The sequence below is a fragment of the Narcine bancroftii genome, chromosome 14, assembly GCF_036971445.1.
Source record: "Narcine bancroftii isolate sNarBan1 chromosome 14, sNarBan1.hap1, whole genome shotgun sequence".
NCBI lineage: Eukaryota > Metazoa > Chordata > Chondrichthyes > Torpediniformes > Narcinidae > Narcine > Narcine bancroftii.
This window is the reverse complement of record NC_091482.1, coordinates 46,498,741-46,516,942: the sequence shown is the minus strand read 5'-3', so window position 1 is coordinate 46,516,942 and position 18,202 is coordinate 46,498,741. Positions and strand designations below refer to the sequence as shown.

The following is an 18,202-nucleotide window of genomic DNA, read 5'->3' as shown; positions in this document are numbered from 1 at the left end:
GTTTAGAGTCAGAGTCGGGACTCAGGTGCCAGGAGCTCCAGTGACCGGGAGACAGAAGCCTGTTGACTCACCAGCGAATGTTCCACTGGCCCGGGTGGTTGGGTGGTCTCTGTGATCAGCGGTGGCGTTGCGGACAGCATTTTTTGGGTGAAATTTAAATGTTATTTTAATGCTTAAAAATAGCCTTCCCTTGTTTGTTATTTAAACATTGATACAAGAGATTTGCTGTTGCCACTGGGATGTTTTGGAAAAAAAAGACCAGTTCTCTGAAAAAACATTTATCTGACATAGGCCTGGTCCTGACCATTTTGGATAATCAGAATTGTATGGTAAAGGGAGAACAAATCCACACAGTGGATCTGAATTTGATGATTTACTAGACAAAATACTGAAGGACTTAAGGAGTTAGGAGTCATGAATTAGGATGGACAGTATTTGTTACTCAACTGAAAAGGGAATAGATCTCCTTTCAGGATGATAAGCTTCTCTAATGGACTCTTAGCTACCTGAAACCTACAACAAAATAACACGTAATGAACGTTTGCTGATAATGAAGTCATATTTGATTATTACAATGAATGAAGGGAAATTAAGTGGACATTTCAGATGATGGCAAATGAAATAATGTAACATGAGAAAACAAAGTGTTGTTTTGAAAAACAGAAAAAAGAATATTTTAAAATGATGAGGACAAATAAATGATAGCATCAGTGAAAATCTGGTCACTGGATCTGTGGGATTATAGTTCGAATGGCTGTACCAATGCCCAGAGTACAGTCCTGACAGTTGAGGTGCATTGCAAAATCCCCACTGGCCTCAGTTCCTTGATCTTTCAAAGACATTGTGGGTATTTAAAGAGGAAGAAGACAATGATCCAGTCTCCATAAACCTCTGGAGATGGATAATGCCAGAGATTCATCATTTTCTACGAGAAGTTCTTGTGAGGACAGTTCAATTTAAAACTATTCTCCTTCTTTCAAGATTTTCCCACCGTGAGAAACATCTCAACATCTACCCTGTCAAGCCCCCAAGAATCTTGCATGGTTAATTTCTTCAGCTACTTGTGATCAGACAACCTTCTCATCTCAAGAACCAATAGCGTGTAGAACACTGCATGACTAAGAGGAAAGAACGGATATTCCAAAATCGTAAACTACAGATGAACCGTGAAGTCAACTCACAACTGAGGGCCAGGTCAGAAGGGTTCAAGTCAACAGACCTTTCCCTTGACGAGGAATCCAAATACAATCTTTGCATAATCATGGGAGCCAGAAGTCACAGACACTATGGCAGGGCCTGCTTACCAACATGGAGTAAATGCAAAGCTAGACGGTAGAGCTGGTAATAGCACAACACTTTCCGTTGAGCTTAATGAGTTACGCTCACTGTGAGCAAAGTCATGAAGGCAGTGACAGCCACCTCAACTATTCCTGAATGCAGTTACTTCTGAAGTCAGGTCTGCCTTCGAAACAGTGGACCTGTGTGAAGGTGTCCGCCAGCTAAGCTTCACAAGTTCTCGATCACATGCAGATTAGTGGGGGAGCAAATTCACAGCCATCCTTCTTTTCTCCTTGCCAACAGGTCATGGTTCCAACCTGCGTCCAAAGGACCACCATCAAACTGGTGCTGAAGCACTAATAATGGGACAAAATTGCTATTGACTGGTGGCTATGGTCATCCACCATCTCAGAGTCTGGTCACACAATTTATGCCTCTGACTTTAATTTTTCTTCCACCCAAAAAAAGTCAACGGCAGAACATCTCCATGGCTGTAAATGATTCCCAATTAACAACAACCTTACCCTTTCAAACTGCATAAAACCAGGTGGAAATAGCCTTTTTTCCCCCTCAATACTTATGATTTCAGTCTATGCACCACCCTCTTAAATGTGCTCTGGCTCCTGGTAGGGGGGGGGGGGTGCTGTATGCCCCCCCCCCCTTGAGAATGGCTGATCTTGAGCGCCATTATGTAGTTACAAATGGAGTCTCTAACCCATCTGCAAATGCTTCATGGTAAAATATCACATACACATTGGATACAAACTCAATGACATCACTAACACCAAGAGCAAATCTGATTTCAATAAAGTTTGCACTCAGGAAGTTCTGGCTCAATTCTGAAGTCCACTTGACTTGGGAAGAGATGAAATCCTGTGTAAATTTGCTATCTGACAGAGAAATATAATGTTCACCGGCTAGTTTTCATGAGAAACATTTCCACAGCTCAAGGATTAACAGACGCATGTTCACTCTGATCAGTTACCGTACTTGGAAGATAATCTTGCAGAGTAAATTCTTGTCCTCTTTCTACGGACATTTGGAATACACAGCACGGAGTCTTTGCCAACATCTTTGAAAATATGAATTAATACCTTGTATTTTGACATAGTGCTGAAATGGTTATTTCTGAAGAACACACACAATTCTCCTTCTTCAACCGTTGAAATCAGTTCACATAAGCCGTGGCACGTCAATTGAGTTGCTGAGTTGTTCAAAAACTGTTCTGCAACATAACCTTAAGAAATAAAAAAATGTTATTTAAGTTATAAATACAAACATGAATCAGAAAAATCGTTACAGACATATTTACAGCTAACTGTACTTTTTTTTTTTAAAGAGCTAGTGATCAATTTCTACCTCAAAAATGCTTTTCTGGTATTAGTATTGACGAAATGAATAAAATTCCCAAGACAGATATTCAGCTTCCTCTAAAATCATGCTTTAAAATGAAGTTTTATTTGTAGTACTCATATGTTAAATATACATTTACAACAATAACTTGGCTAATGGTTTCAAATGTGTCAAACACTAACGGTACAACACAAAAAATGTCAGATCACTCCAGCCAGAAATATTGCAAAGCACAATCCCAAATTTATTTTATATGTGAATATTCTTGGGTAAGTAAGGGACAACTTTTAAGTAGTTCATCAGATCACACATTCATAGCAATGGGTAAAAAAAAAACTGCAGCCATCTCCCCATCTCTCCATGCACTGTTACCTCAGGGATCCCGATGCTTTGTTGAAGTCTGAGCTCAGAAGACCAGTGTCTTCCTCTCCATTCCAATTTATTTAAAGCCAACATTGACAACCCAAGACAAGAAGAAAATTTAAAATAAAAATCATTGTTTGCTTTGGACTGCGTAAACCAATACATCAGCTTGTCCTGCTCGTGATGTTTATTATGTACATCCTCTTTCATTCAGCATTAACACTAAATATAAAACAGTGTGTGGGCAACTCAGAGCTACTTTTGCTGTCCTAATTAGAAAGCAGCTAATTTAAGCATTTCTTCAACACACCCCTTCCTCAACCCGACCCCAAATGATGTCATCTGAAATTACAGTTGGCCTGCTGACGTCAAAGGAAAGCCTAGTAATTAGAAAGACATTTTTAAAACCAGTAATTGGTAGAATTTAATCGAATTTTGTGCTAAAATCTAATATCGAATTCATTTTTGTAAAATGAAACCAAACTTTAAAACTGTTGCCTCCAATTATAACAGGATGAACTTCCAAAGGCCAGCCTGCTGCCTCCCATTGATCTCCTAACTCACCGTGCAGTTATCCCGGCATCTTGCTGCACTTCCCACAGAACTCAGAGAGGTAATATCATCTCCAAGTGTGATCCAGGTAGAAACAACATGAATGCACCAGGAATGCTAAATGATAGAAGGGCCTTAAAGTTCCTTGCAGCTTCAATCCAGCTTCCGGTGAAGCAAGCAAACCTCTGTACTTCCCCTGGTTCTCCAGCTCCCAGCACTCCATCTCCTTCAACATTTTGAAGAATAACAGCATTCTTAAAATATTTTTTTATGTAGTAGGTAAAGGTCTGGAAGAAACCAACTAAATTTGACTGGTATACATACATTAAGGACTGCTCACAACTCCTTGACCTCCTCAAAATCTCATGGTTCTTCAACCATTCAGTATGTCACCAAAGACTCGCGAAAACGTCTACAGGTGGACCATGGAGAGCATTCTGGCTGGTTGCATCTGATAAGGAGGTGCCAAATCTCAGGACAAGAAAATACTCCAGATGGTTGTTAACTCAGCCTGAGACATCACAGGCACCAGACCACTCCATCGAGAACATCTCCATGAGGTGGTGTCTTAAGAAGGCAACCTCTCTGCCCAAACACCCCCCACCACCCAGGCCACGCCCTCTTCACTCTGCTACCATCAGGGAAGGAGGTACAGGAGCCTAAAAACAAGCACTCAATGGCACAAAGACAGCTTCTTCTCTGCTGCCACCAGATTCCTGAATGATCAACGAACTAGAGACACTGTCTTACTTTTCGTGTATTATTATTATATTATGGTTGTAAAATGGTTCATAATATGAACGTTTACACTATGATGCTGCAGCAAAACACCAAATTTTGTGACTTGTTCATGACAATAAATTCAGATTCTGAACCCTGGCCTCCCCTGAGCATCCGAGCGCCCAGTCCTCAACAACAGCTTCCCCCAGGGCTTGATGCCAACTGACCCACACCATAGCAAAGTGTCCCAGCCACATGTCCAGTTTTTCTCTCCCCCACCCACCCACCATGGCCACATTTTCCTAATCCCTGATCTTCAGTTATGAGAATAGTTAAATTTGGGGCAGGGCCAGCCAATTAGTCATAAAGGCCCCTAGCTGAACGGAGCCTTATTCAATTGGGGCCTGGCACCTGTTGGGAAATGGCTCAGAAGACTGTGTGCTCATATGACCATAATTCATCACAAGATCCAGCACACATTTGGTTTTTACTTGATCAACGGGGCTCAGAAACTCAGTTCCAAGCTAAAGATGACGCAGAGATAACTGTTCGACTCCACTCTTTAACGCTTCAAAAAACTTAATTACCTAATAATCATTACAAAGTCCCCTAAATACCAACAATTTTTAAAAAGGAAATGCATGTATTTTTTTTAAAATAAAACCACATGTAATCAATTTGTTATGGAGCCAGATTATTCAGCTACTCAAAGCTCATTTCCATCACAATGTCTAGAACTGATGTGCTTGCAGATTTGGAGGCTTTTTGTTTTCAGTCATTTTTGCTTCCCAATTACTGTATTCCATTGCTTCAAACGGGTTCCACACAAATATGGTTTTGAAGTTGCCCGCCAATACGACTCTGAGCAAAATCCAGTTTTTATTCCGTATTATTGAAAAGATGACTTTCTATTCCCTTACCTTCACTGACGAGTTCACTGTTCTCCGACTGCTTACAGAAGATAATCTTCTCCACCAGCTGGTTGTAACTGCACATTCCCACTGCTTTCGTTAGATCAGCATTCTAGAAAACAGAATTGTCAGCACAAAAGCTAAAAGTGACACCTCCAACAAATTATGTCGATACATGTAGTGAAACAAGAAAGTCTGCAGACACTGTGATTGTGGTTAATATACAAAAGTGCTGGTGAAACTCTTTTGGGTCCTGCTGAGTTTCTACTGTCCTTTTGTCCATACATCCTCATTTTATACAACTTACAATCCTAAACATGCCTTAAAAGGTGTAAAGCTTCATGTCACTAAAATAACAGATTACACTGACCACTATGCAAACTGAAAGTACAACCTTTCCTATCCTCAGAAAGTCTCGTATCTGAATGCAGCAAGATGTACGGAATTGTATATAGGGACTCACCCTATTACTGTTCCATGAAATAAATATGGATATTGGACCTACCACTTTAGTCCTCCATCTCATTTTGCCCACTAGTCCATGGTCTCCCACACTACTACAGGGAGCCAGCTAAGGAACCTCACCTCGTCTGCTGTCTGAATTCAATAACTTCAGTGGCCCATCTGTGACATAGGTTAAAATTTTTTCCTCTCCTCATTTTTCATTCTTCTACAAATATAGGACATGCCTAGCCTGATAGGTTTTTGCTCTCTACATTTTGCAATATCTTCATTTTTCTGCTTCCATTCACTCACTGGCCAGATAACCTCGTTTACAGCATGGTCTCTATGGTCTTACCCAATTTCAAGAGGTATTTCCAGCATTTCAGTTTTTCATTTTGTAACTCATTACCATATAATCAGTTCTCTAGATGTTATATTCTCTTCCAGGCTTCCAATTTGTTCTACCTTGGCCTTTAAACCTTATACACCTTGATTAAATTCCCCTCAGCCTCCTCTGTAGTAAAGAAAAGAATTCCTGACCATCAAAACATTTTCCGAGCCCTAGTGACAATATCTGTACTGACTTTGGTGCAAACAACTTTTTATTGTAATGAGGTAGCCATAACTGTGTCATGATTAGCATGTACAATCTCCCCTGCACGACTCCCATCTTGTATTCCATATCTTAGTGTCATGCATCCTTCAGGAGCCTCTTATTTCAGGGTGCCAATATTCCCATGTTCTATGGCACTTGCCACAAGGAAGCAGTCTGTACCACACAAGAGGGAGAGGAATCATCTTGGACTGTACTCGCTGAAATTTAGAAGAATGATAGGGGATCTAATAGAAACCAAATTATGAAAGGCATAGAAAAGATAGAGGTAGGTAAGTGGTAGGCGAGACCAGAACTCTGTGACATAGCCTCAAGATTCAGGGTAGTAGATTTAGGACGGATGAGGAGGACCTGTTTTTCCCAGAGGGTGGTGAATCTGTGGAATTGTAGCAGAGGCAGCAACCTCTGTAAATATATTTAAGACGAAGCTGGATAGATTTTTTTTTACAAAGTAGGGGAATTAAGGGATACGGGGAAAAGGTAGGTAGGTGGAGATGAGCAGATCATCAGATCAGCCATGATCTCATTGAATAGCGGAGCAGACTCGACAGGTTAGATGGCCAATTCATGCTCCTATTTCTTATGTTTTTATAACCACAGACACATAGAATATACAAGAGGATGAAGAGGGAAAGCAAAGGACCACTCAAGGACAGAGGAGGGAATTTATGCTTGGAGTCAGAGGAAGTGGGCAAGTTACAAAATGAGTACTTTCCACCAGTTTTACCAAGAGAAGGTCATAGACAGTTGTGGGAGAGCATCATGTGAGGGTGTTTATGCATTAGGGCATTTTGAGATCAAGAAAGAAATGGTTTTGGGTCTTTTGAGGTGCATTAAGATAGACATGCAGAGTCTGATGAGATATATTCCAAGTTATTGAAAGACGCAAGTGAAATGACAAAGAACTTTGCATCTTCACTAGTGACAGGGGTTCTCCCAGAGGACTAGAAAGTAGCTAATGTTGTACCTTGGCTAATGAAGAGGAAAAAATGAATCATCCAGGAGATAAGCTAGTAAGCCCCACATAGGTGGCAGGAAAGTTATTGGTAGGGATACTTAGGAATAGGACCAGTATGTATTTGGAAACTCACGGTCAGATCAAGGACAGTTTATGTTTTGTCAAGATGATAAGAGTTTTCGGAGGAGACGACAAAGATTGTTGATGAAAGTAGAGCAGTGGATGTAACACACATGGACTTTAGTAAGGCATTTGACAAGGTCCCACATAGTAGGCTGATTCAGCAGATGCACACGTGTTAATAGTTTGGATACAAAATAGACTGGCTCATAGAAGGTAGTAGGTAGAGGTGGAAGGCTGGAGGCCTGTGATAAGTGGTGTACCGCAGGGATCAGTATTGGAAGTCATGAATTGGGCTACAATTCCACAGATTCACCATCCTCTGGGAAAAAATAATTCCTCCTCATCTGTCCTAAATCTACTACTCTGAATCTTGAGGCTATGTCACAGAGCCATGTGATTATATATAAATGAGGTGGATGAAAATATTGTTTGTCGATGATACAAAGACTTAAGTTGTGCACAGTATAGGGAGTCAAAGAAAATAAACAAGATATAGATCAGTTACAGATTTGGGGAGAAAAATGGCAGGTGGAGTTTAATCCAGACTGGACAAACTTACTGTGTATAGGAACAATGAGGACCACGCCAGTACTGTATCATCAGACAGTTTACCCTGATGACTGGGAGAACCATCAAAGAGGTCACTGAAGATTCAGTAAAGACCTTGTCTCTTGCCTACATTCTCCTCTGTTCTGGAGACAGGCCACCTTGATTCCTGTCTGCATGCGCAAGCACAGGAGGGCGCCTTTAACTCACGCATGCGCCAATTGAATTCCAATATGTGAACCCATTGCGCATGTGCACAGGGATCAAGATGGCCATGCCCAGCCTATGGACCACAGGATGCCGACTAACAAAGTACACACATTTTGGCTCTTACATGCCCTGTATCCATCATAGTTTGTCAAATACAACATTTGATTAAAAAGTTTGAAGACTTTGGTACTCCACGTGCAATGGCAAAGTTCCGACTTGTGTCCATTTTGAGATGCGATCGATCCGTCAGTCCCAATTACAGTCAAAAATCAGGGAATACCTGTACTGGTGTCTCATTGAAAGTAAATTTATAAGAACCACCAATCTCCTATCCTACCTCCTCCTCAATGGCCCACATCTTCACCAGGCTGGGAAATCACTTCACTGAGCACCTTTGTAGTGGCCACACATTTCAATTCCCTACCTTGTCCCCATGCCAACATGTCTGTCTCATGCACTGCCAAACTGAGGCCACCTTCAAACTACAAGAAAATCTATTCCATCTCAGGACCTTGCAAACCACATTAAGACCGACTTCTCTGGTTTCCATTAGCATCCATCCCCTCCATCTCTTCCTTTCCCCAACCTATATCCCCATTCCTCCAGCTGCCTCTCTCACTCTCATAAAGGGAGCTGAGCCATTTCTGCTGATAGCAAATCTTTGTCTGCCAACAGTAGACTAAAAGAAATTTGGTGTAATATCACATTTTCTGTTTTATTACATGACAAAAACATTATCTTGAATCATTTGCTCTCCCCGTCTCCAACTGTACCTACACAGAGCTACCCCACCCCCTGCCTTGATCAATTCCCAGCTTTTCTCTCCTGCCTTCTTGCCCTTGTCCACCTATGACCTCAGGGTTGGCCAGTGCTCCTTCCTCTGCCCCTTCTGCCCTCCTCTCCCCACCTTTTTATTGAAGCACCTGCCTGTTTTTTGCTCATACCTTGAAGGGTTCAGGCCCAAAACGTAGGTTCTATATATTTTCCCCCTATGGACGCTGTGGGACCTGCTGAATTTCTACAGCACTTGTGTATGAAGTTCCCAATTTCCCAGTAACTGCATCTAAACTTTCTTAGTGGCATTAACGTCCTTTCAAGGACACTGGTCCCGTGTCTGTTAAGATGTAAACCACCTGGTTTGTAGATTTCACCTCCACATAATTGGATTCCATTTCCCCAGGAATCTAATCTAATCTTTTCCCCATCGTCTCTTCAGAAACACATTCAATTTCAAACTTCAACACTCACTGGATGTGCCAATGTTAATATTCTGGAGATTCCTAACATTGAAATTTTCCTTTTAATTCATTTCCATGCTATAAATAATAACTAAAGGTGAGTATTTTCAAACATTTGCTGCATAAAAAAAATATACTATGGCTAAAAGAAATTCTTGCATAACCAAGTGCAATTCTCAGTTCCTTGCATTTCAATCCCCAGCAATAAATCACATTTCAAAATATAATCACATAACACCAATTGCATATTTCAAAGAAATCTCACATGCTTTGCTGCATTAACACAGATACTCTGAATTAAAGTGCTCAAGAAGTTGAATTTATCAAAACATCAATGAAAATTTAATTTGAAAAAACATGCAGTAATTTTCTCATTTCCTCAGCTGGTAATTTATCAGAATGTGTACACAATTCCTCAATCGAAATTAAACTAACGAGTTGGTATCCCAGAGTTCTCAGTGAATTAACCTGCTCTCAAAACAAATTGTTTTTGAATAAGTGTAATTTTTTTGATTTCTCACACTATGAACCATATCAACCAAAATATGTACAGACATTTCTCATTAAATATACAGTGATATTTTCCCCCTTCCCACCCCCCTCCAAAACCAATAAATATTAAACATACAATGCAATAAAACCATAAAACAACGTCTTCACACAAGGGATAAACAAGAAAAATGTGTCATCTACTTTTACACACCAAATCTAATCGTTTTTGTCTTCTTATCATTTTAGGAGATGGAGGTCTGAGGCAAGCTCTTTCTGTTATGTTCCCAGATTTTTTTCAAACAATGTAACTTTGTCTTTTCAATTAGCTGTGATTTTTTTTCCAATGGAAAACACTTATTCATTTCCATGTAACATTGCTGTATTCTCAGGCTCTCTTCCATTTTCCAAGTTGACATCATACATTTTTTTGCTACTGCTAAGGGTATCATAATAAATCTTTTTTGCACTTTATCCAATTTGAGGCCTGATTCTTTACTACTTATGTTACTTAAAAGAAAGATCTCTGGATTTTTTGGTATGTTGATTTTTGTGATTTTATTTAATATCTGATTTAGTTCTTCCCAAAGCATTTTCACTTTTGTACATGCCCAAATTGCATGTATTGTTGTTCCCATTTCATTTTTACAGTGAAAACACCTATCCGATATTATTGGATCCCATTCTTTTAATTTTTGAGGCGTGATATATAACCTGTGTAACCAATTATATTTGCATCATACGAAACCTTGTGTTTATTGTATTCTTCATAGTTCCTGTACATAACTTTTCCCATGTTTCATTCTTTATCTTTATATTTAAGTCCTTTTCCCACTTTTGTTTGGGTTTATAGCTTATTTCATCATTTTCCTTCTCTTGCAGCTTAATATACATGTTCGTTATAAATCTTTTAATTATCATTGTGTCTGTAATCACATATTCAAAGCTGCTTCCTTCTGGTAAACTCCGTCGGTTTCCCAATTTATCCTTTAAATAAGCTTTCAGTTGATGGAATGCAAACATTGTACCATGAGTTATTCTATATTTGTTCTTCAACTGTTCAAACGTTAATAAATTATTTCCCAAAAAACAATTTTCTATTCTTTTAATTCCTTTCTCTCCCATTCTCTCAAGGAAAGGTTATCTATTGTAAAAGGGATTCGCTGATTTTGCATCAATAATGATTTTGGTAATTTGTTTTTTTTTCCCTTTCTAAGTGAATCTTCTTCCATATATTGAGTAAATGATGCAGTACTGGTGAGCTTTTATATCGTACCAGCTTTTCATCCCACATCTCCCCTATTTTATCAAGCTCTATCTTAGTCCAATCTGGTTTTTCCCTTGCCTGATAAAATACCTGAATTGTGCGGCTCTATAATAATTTCTGAAGTTTGGTAACTGCAAACCACCTTGGTTATACCTCTCTGTTAATTTATCTAGCACTACCCTCGGTTTCCCCCCTTTCCACAAGAATTTCTTTATTATTCTCTTTAGTTCATCAAAGAATTTCTCTGTTAAGGGAATTGGTAATGTTTGAAATAAGTATTGTATCTTTGGGAACACATTCATTTTAATGTAGTTCACCCTTCCTATCAATGTTAGCAGTAATTCTTTCCAATGTTCTAAGTCTTCCTGTAATTTCTTTATTAATGGCTGATAATTTAGTTTATACAAGTGGCTTAAGTTATTATCTAACCTGATACCTAGGTATTGGATTGTTTGTGTTGCCATTTAAATGGAGATTCTTTTTTAAGTTCTGTATAATCCGAGTTACTCATTGGCATCGCTTCACTTTTATTTGTGTTGACCTTATACCTGATATTTCTCCATATTCCTTCAATTTCTTATGTAATTCTTTTATTGATATCTCTGGTTCTGTTAATAAGTATAAATTTTTTTAGGCAAAGTATACAGAACCTTGAGAGTGCTAGAGAAATAGTCATTAAGAACAAGTTTACTTTCAATTATGAAGTTGGCAACAAGACATAAATTGTCTCAATTGACATTAATCTAATCTAGATCAAACTATCATCATCGAGCTTCTGAACTTGTTTTATCTGTTGAGATGACTGGTAGATTGCAGGAGGGCAACATGAACAAAACAAACTCCAACATACAGAAACAAGGCCAGAAGCAGCAAGTTAACTTCAGTTTTCACATTATCCACCCAACAGGCTAAAGGAAATAGAAACAATGGTTTAAAAAAAGTGGGCAGTAACAACAGTGCATGTATAACGTATGCTTCAGATTACATCTCTTCAAGATGTTCTCACCTGGGGGTCTACCAGCCATCCATGGTAAAGTGCAATATCAAGGAGGTCAAATACAATGCACTCGGGTGTATATTCAAATACTCTTACACCAGTAAACTTTACATTTACATCCAATCCTGTCTGCAGCTTGTGTAATATGGCCATGGCGTCACTCATGTTCTGTTTCAAGAAAAAATATAGGATAACATCAATATTTATCAGCATGGTAAAATGGTTAAAATAAATCAATGGCAAAATGTTTCAACGTCGATACTGAAATTGGCACGTTGCCCAATCTAGGATTTATCACTAGACACAAGCGTCAGTTTGTTATTTAACTGGCAAAGATCTTCAACCTATACATCACCATTCAATGTCTATCATGTAAGTCTGGGAATGAGATAACACCAAGATCATTAAAATAGATGCACACAACTTTGACATGTGGGTCGTTGTGGAACTGACTAATCCAAATTACCTGCACTTTGAACTTCGCCCTCCTTCAAATTTGCCTACCACTTTGTTGGCTTTGTGCTTCATTCAGTCATTAACAGGACAGATGCTCTCAATAGTTGTGTCTTCTACCAACATTTCCAACTGTCCCACATTTTAATCGTCTTGAACAAAACCTGCTCCACTACTCCTGCCAGAAATATTTCCTTGTTTTTTTAAAAATATACATCAAGTTACTACAATATGCAACAGTAATTCAAATTATGAATGGATCAAAGAACTGTGGAAAGGGACATGAGACAGGCATGCTACTAACAGCTCCAGGGACTAGGTTTAATCCTGGTCTTTGGTTTTACCTGCACCATATCTGCCCATTATCCCTGTTACAGAATGGATTTCCCCCTAGGTGTTCTGCCTTCCTCTCACATCCTCATGATGTGCTGGTCATTAATAGGCTAAGGTAATATACCGCTATAGAGGTGGCAGGCAGTAGATTTGGAGGCGGGTGGGAGGAATGGATTGGCATCAGAGACAATTGGTTACAGGGAAACAAGTGGAGGAATGGGATTGCACTGAGAGCTGCCACTGACCCAATATCAACTTCTATGCATTGAAAAAGTCAAGCCAGATTTCACCCAACTACACAATGATCCATTTTCCAGAAAATAAAATGGGTTTTTATTATTAGTTGTCTCACTTTTTGATTTTTTTTTGCAAATGAACAGCATTAGTTGAACAATAGATGGGAGCTCAGTATTTCTAAATAGGTGGCCTGCAGACCAATGGTGGCCAAGGCTTTGTTATAGGTGGTCCATGGCAATAGGGCAAAGGCAAATATTGATGATAAAAGTAAACAAGTAATATGTAACAAGTAAAACAAAATTGATGACAAAAGAATTCTTGTAAAAAAAATCCACAAACTAAACAAAAATCTCAGTGGGGTCTGGTAAAGGGTTGGAGTTTGTTATAGATGCTCTGGGCTAAGTAAAGGAATATTTAAGGTGCTCTGCGAGTGAAACGAGGTTGAGAGCCACTGTATTACAGAATCAATAACTGAAGGAATGGAGGTTTATTCAAAAAATTATACTAGAGAAGTGGGTGATACATGAGAACCGACAAGTCCCAATGATCTAGTGAGTTTTGAAAAATATTTAATAAATTCTGGAATTATTTCTGTGGATTGCCAAGTAGCAAATGTGACCCCACTATTTTAGAAAGAATGGGGAGAGAAAACTGGGAACAATTGATAGATTTCAGCTTGTCATCAGTAGCAGGAAATTGCTGGAAATCTAGGTAGTAGAAAAACAGGAAGAAAGCAGAGGATTTGATAGAGTCAGCATGGAGTCCTGAGGAGAAAATTCACATTTCACTCACCTTGCTGGACTACTTTCAGAAGGTGACTGAGAATGTGACACTGAGATGATCACTGAAAAGCCAAAGTGCAGGTGCAGCAAGGGAATAGGAGGGTGTTCATTACAATAAAAGTGTTTGATTGCAGGACTAAGCAAGTCTTTTAACAATTGTCAAGGGTCCTGGAGAGACAAGATCTGGAGTATTGCAAATAGTTTTAATCTTTCTCAGAAAATATGTACTTGTACAAGTAAATACAGGCAAGATTCATTTGCAGGGATTGGGGTTTAAAGGACATCAAGTAGGCAATCGCCACATAACTTAAAAATTCTTAGGTTTGGAGGCCAGATAAAGAGAATTTTTCCCAACGGTCTTGAACCAAAGGGCACTGTTTAATCTCCATTTCAAACCAGGATAGAGGAAAATGCATTCACTCAGAGGGCAGCAAATATTTGGAGTTTGCTACTCAAATGACTAAAAGTTCAGTCATTTTGTACATTCAAGATAAAGACAGCGATGAGATAGGAAGAATGTTCATGCAAATCTAAATGTGACCACTATTTATTCTGTGGTGTGAAACTAAAATCACCTATTTCTCAAAACGCTGTGGACACGATGGCCTTTTAAAATTTTCACAGCTCCAGGTGAACTCAGCAATTCATGAGACCTGCTAACTGATCTAATTAAAGTTGTATTTTGCACAGAGACCTGTGAAGTGCATGACAAAATTAATCACCTGCTTCCCATTTATAGTTAAGTTTTAAAATAGCTTAAATAAACATGTGAGCTGAATGCACTAAACAAGCCACTCTGAAAGAGGGATATCTGAGGAAAACAATGAGCTGGAGTGGCCATCCCAGCAGTCTGCTCCACACCCATTTCACTTCCTTTCCCAGTGCCAAGATAAACTGCAATAATTCTAGCCCATACATGAAGGAAACCTGCGAAAGCAATAGGCCTCCAGAATCACAGGTACATGACGATGCCGCTTTAGTTGCCCATTCAGAGCCAGCTCTTCAGCGCTTGACGTCCTGCTTTGCGGAAACTGCCAAAATGTTTGGCCTGGAAGTCAGCCTGAAGAAAACTGAGGTCCTCCATCAGCCAGCTCCCCACCATGACTACCAGCCCCCCCACATCTCCATCGGGCACACAAAACTCAAAACGGTCAACCAGTTTACCTATCTCGGCTGCACCATTTCATCAGATGCAAGGATCGACAATGAGATAGACAACAGACTCGCCAAGGCAAATAGCGCCTTTGGAAGACTACACAAAAGAGTCTGGAAAAACAACCAACTGAAAAACCTCACAAAGATAAGCGTATACAGAGCCGTTGTCATACCCACACTCCTGTTCGGCTCCGAATCATGGGTCCTCTACCGGCACCACCTACGGCTCCTAGAACGCTTCCACCAGCGTTGTCTCCGCTCCATCCTCAACATCCATTGGAGCGCTTTCATCCCTAACGTCGAAGTACTCGAGATGGCAGAGGTCGACAGCATCGAGTCCACGCTGCTGAAGATCCAGCTGCGCTGGATGGGTCACGTCTCCAGAATGGAGGACCATCGCCTTCCCAAGATCGTGTTATAGGGCGAGCTCTCCACTGGCCACCGTGACAGAGGTGCACCAAAGAAAAGGTACAAGGACTGCCTAAAGAAATCTCTTGGTGCCTGCCCCATTGACCACCGCCAGTGGGCTGATAACGCCTCAAACCGTGCATCTTGGCGCCTCACAGTTTGGCGGGCAGCAACCTCCTTTGAAGAAGACCGCAGAGCCCACCTCACTGACAAAAGGCAAAGGAGGAAAAACCCAACACCCAACCCCAACCCACCAATTTTCCCCTGCAACCGTGTCTGCCTGTCCCGCATCGGACTTGTCAGCCACAAACGAGCCTGCAGCTGACGTGGACTTTTTACCCCCTCCATAAATCTTAGTCCGCGAAGCCAAGCCAAAGAAGAGTACAATTCAGTTCTTAAGTGAGAGCTTTGGTGCTTTAAGCAGTAAATTGATTGTCAAAAACTCCAAAAGTAATATTAAAACAGTGGAGCAATCCACAAAATAAACTCAGCCCTTCTATTTTCCAACACTTACATGAACATCTTTCCATGGGGCCTTTTGCTCTATTCTCACCCTTCAGCTAATTTCCAAGGAGTTTGATGTTCAAATGCATTAAAGCACGTCCATCCTCTGACAATTACACAAATGCACCAATTGATTATATATATTTTTTAATTCAATTTGTCCAAATTAAAATTATTGTGTTGCCTTAATACTCAACAGTAAAATTGTAGCCAATATAAACCCTTATTATTCTTGTTCCTTTGAGAGCATGTTGAAATTCACATGAAAAATAGTCTTTATTGTCATCTGATTGTACAAGTACAACCCAGTGAAATGGTGTTCACCCATCCTCGGTGCAAAACATGCAGACACAACATACATACAAACAATACATGCAGGACCATGGGAAGAAGCGGTTCCTCAGCCTGGTGGCGCTGGCTCTGATACTCTTGTATCTCTTTCACGACAGGAGCAGCTGAAAGATGCTGTGTGCAGAATGGAAGGGGTCCTCAGTAATTTTGGGTGCCCTCTTCAGACAATGATTCCGGTAGATCGCATGGATGGGGGGGTGGGGGGGTGGAGAGAAGAGATGGAGGGAGACTGTAGTGATCCCCTCTGTCACTCTTGTGGTCTTATGGATTGACCTCCAATCTATTTCTCTGCAGCAAATGTACCACACTGCGATACGGCCAGCCAGGATGCTCTCGATAGAAGGTTGCCATCATGGTGGCCGGTGTCCTTGCCCGCTTCAGTCTTCTCGGTAAGTGCAGTCACCGTTGCCCCTTCCTGATAAGTGAGGAGATGTTGCATGTCCATAAGTTAAGTGAACTCCAAGGAACTTGGTCCTCTCCACTCTCTCTACTGCAGAAATGCTGATATGTAGTAGAGGGTTGTTGCTCCTGGTCCTCCTCCGTCTTGTCCACATCGAGACTCAGGTTGTTATTCTCACACCATTTCATGAGATTTTCCACCTCTTCTCTGTAGTGTTCTTCTAAAATACTATAGCATTAGGATTACTTACTATCTTTTCCCCTTATGATTATCCACACAAGGCACATAACCAACAGATCCATCCATACCTGCTCATAGTTCAGTCTCTGAGCATCTGTGATTTCTTTTGGCTTTGCATCAAGAATATAATCACCTGTGGAAAAGAAGCAAAAAATACACAAGATCTTAAATATTCACTAATAAACCACTCTAAACTTTTAGATCATTTAGGATCAGTGCACAAACATTTCTACCTATAATACTTGAACTCTACCCTTAGATCAATAATTTAAATCAAACATCAATAATAAATAACCATACGAGGATGAAATCAATGGCTTCATAAAGCACAAGAGACTGGAATGACACACAAAAATCATAAAAGCTCCCCACGTCGCCTTTAACAATTCAATGCCCCAGAAATGATCTCCGAATCAAAAATATCCGAGGCTGTGAAGAAATATTACCAAAGTAAATTGTTAGCTCTTGGAAAAGTGTATTTAATACCTCATCTTGACAAAACAACCAAAGACCAAATTGCAATACCACAGTGCAGTTGCACAAAATAAAAGCAGACAAAAGAACTCCAAAATCATGATTAGAATTGTTCAATGTACTGCATAAATAGCCAAAAGGGAGAGTCAGTGAAAATTTCTCACTATTTGGGGAGACAAGGAATACAATTTTTTTTAATACATACTGCAGTTCTCTATCACAGAGTGTCCCTGAGTTATGAACTCCTGATACTCAAGCACCCATGTGAACAAGCTCCCATAATATTATGTTCAAAAGTATGAAAGTACAACCATTCGTCTCTGCAAAAAGTAAAGCTATCTTCCTCTTTCTCTCCACTTTTAGCAACTGTTGCACATCAGTCTCATGTACCTTTGATTAGAATTTGATTTGGCATTCATGACAATACTGTGGAAGTATGGCTACCATAGAATGATTATGAAGTATTTTCTACTCGAGGACAAAATCTTAGGACATCTGTAAAATTGCAAGCCAGAGATGGCCCTGTATTTTCCAGTTTGGGATTTAATTCAACACTTAAGAATAAATGCTTGTTGGATTTGTCAAACCAGCAGTTTCCATGATATACTCCAGCGAATCATCCTGTATTTAAATCAATTGGGGACTCTAACATGCTGCATCAAGCCCCAGATGAAAACTAATGCAGAACAAAGTAGATGGCTGATAGAAAATTGGGCTTTTAAATGCTGCCATCTCTCTCTGTAATTTAGTCCTTCTATATTCATCAAGCTGCAATGTCATTAGTTTGTGCTATTACCCAAATG

The 18,202-nt window shown here is 39.9% G+C and overlaps 1 protein-coding gene across 6 annotated transcripts in view; it reads right to left on the bottom strand.

Moving 5' to 3' along the window:
• mindy2 (MINDY lysine 48 deubiquitinase 2) overlaps window positions 1–18,202 on the bottom strand; it is a 91,969-nt gene that overhangs the window by 62,299 nt on the left and 11,468 nt on the right. For all 6 annotated transcript variants that reach the window (XM_069910295.1, XM_069910290.1, XM_069910291.1 and 3 more), the window contains exons 3-6: window positions 16,994–17,058; window positions 12,072–12,230; window positions 5,187–5,289; window positions 2,373–2,515 (exon numbers count right to left, since the gene is read on the bottom strand). In XM_069910295.1, coding sequence (XP_069766396.1) covers window positions 2,373–2,515; window positions 5,187–5,289; window positions 12,072–12,230; window positions 16,994–17,058 — 470 coding nt within the window. The remainder of the gene's footprint in view (window positions 1–2,372; window positions 2,516–5,186; window positions 5,290–12,071; window positions 12,231–16,993; window positions 17,059–18,202) is intronic.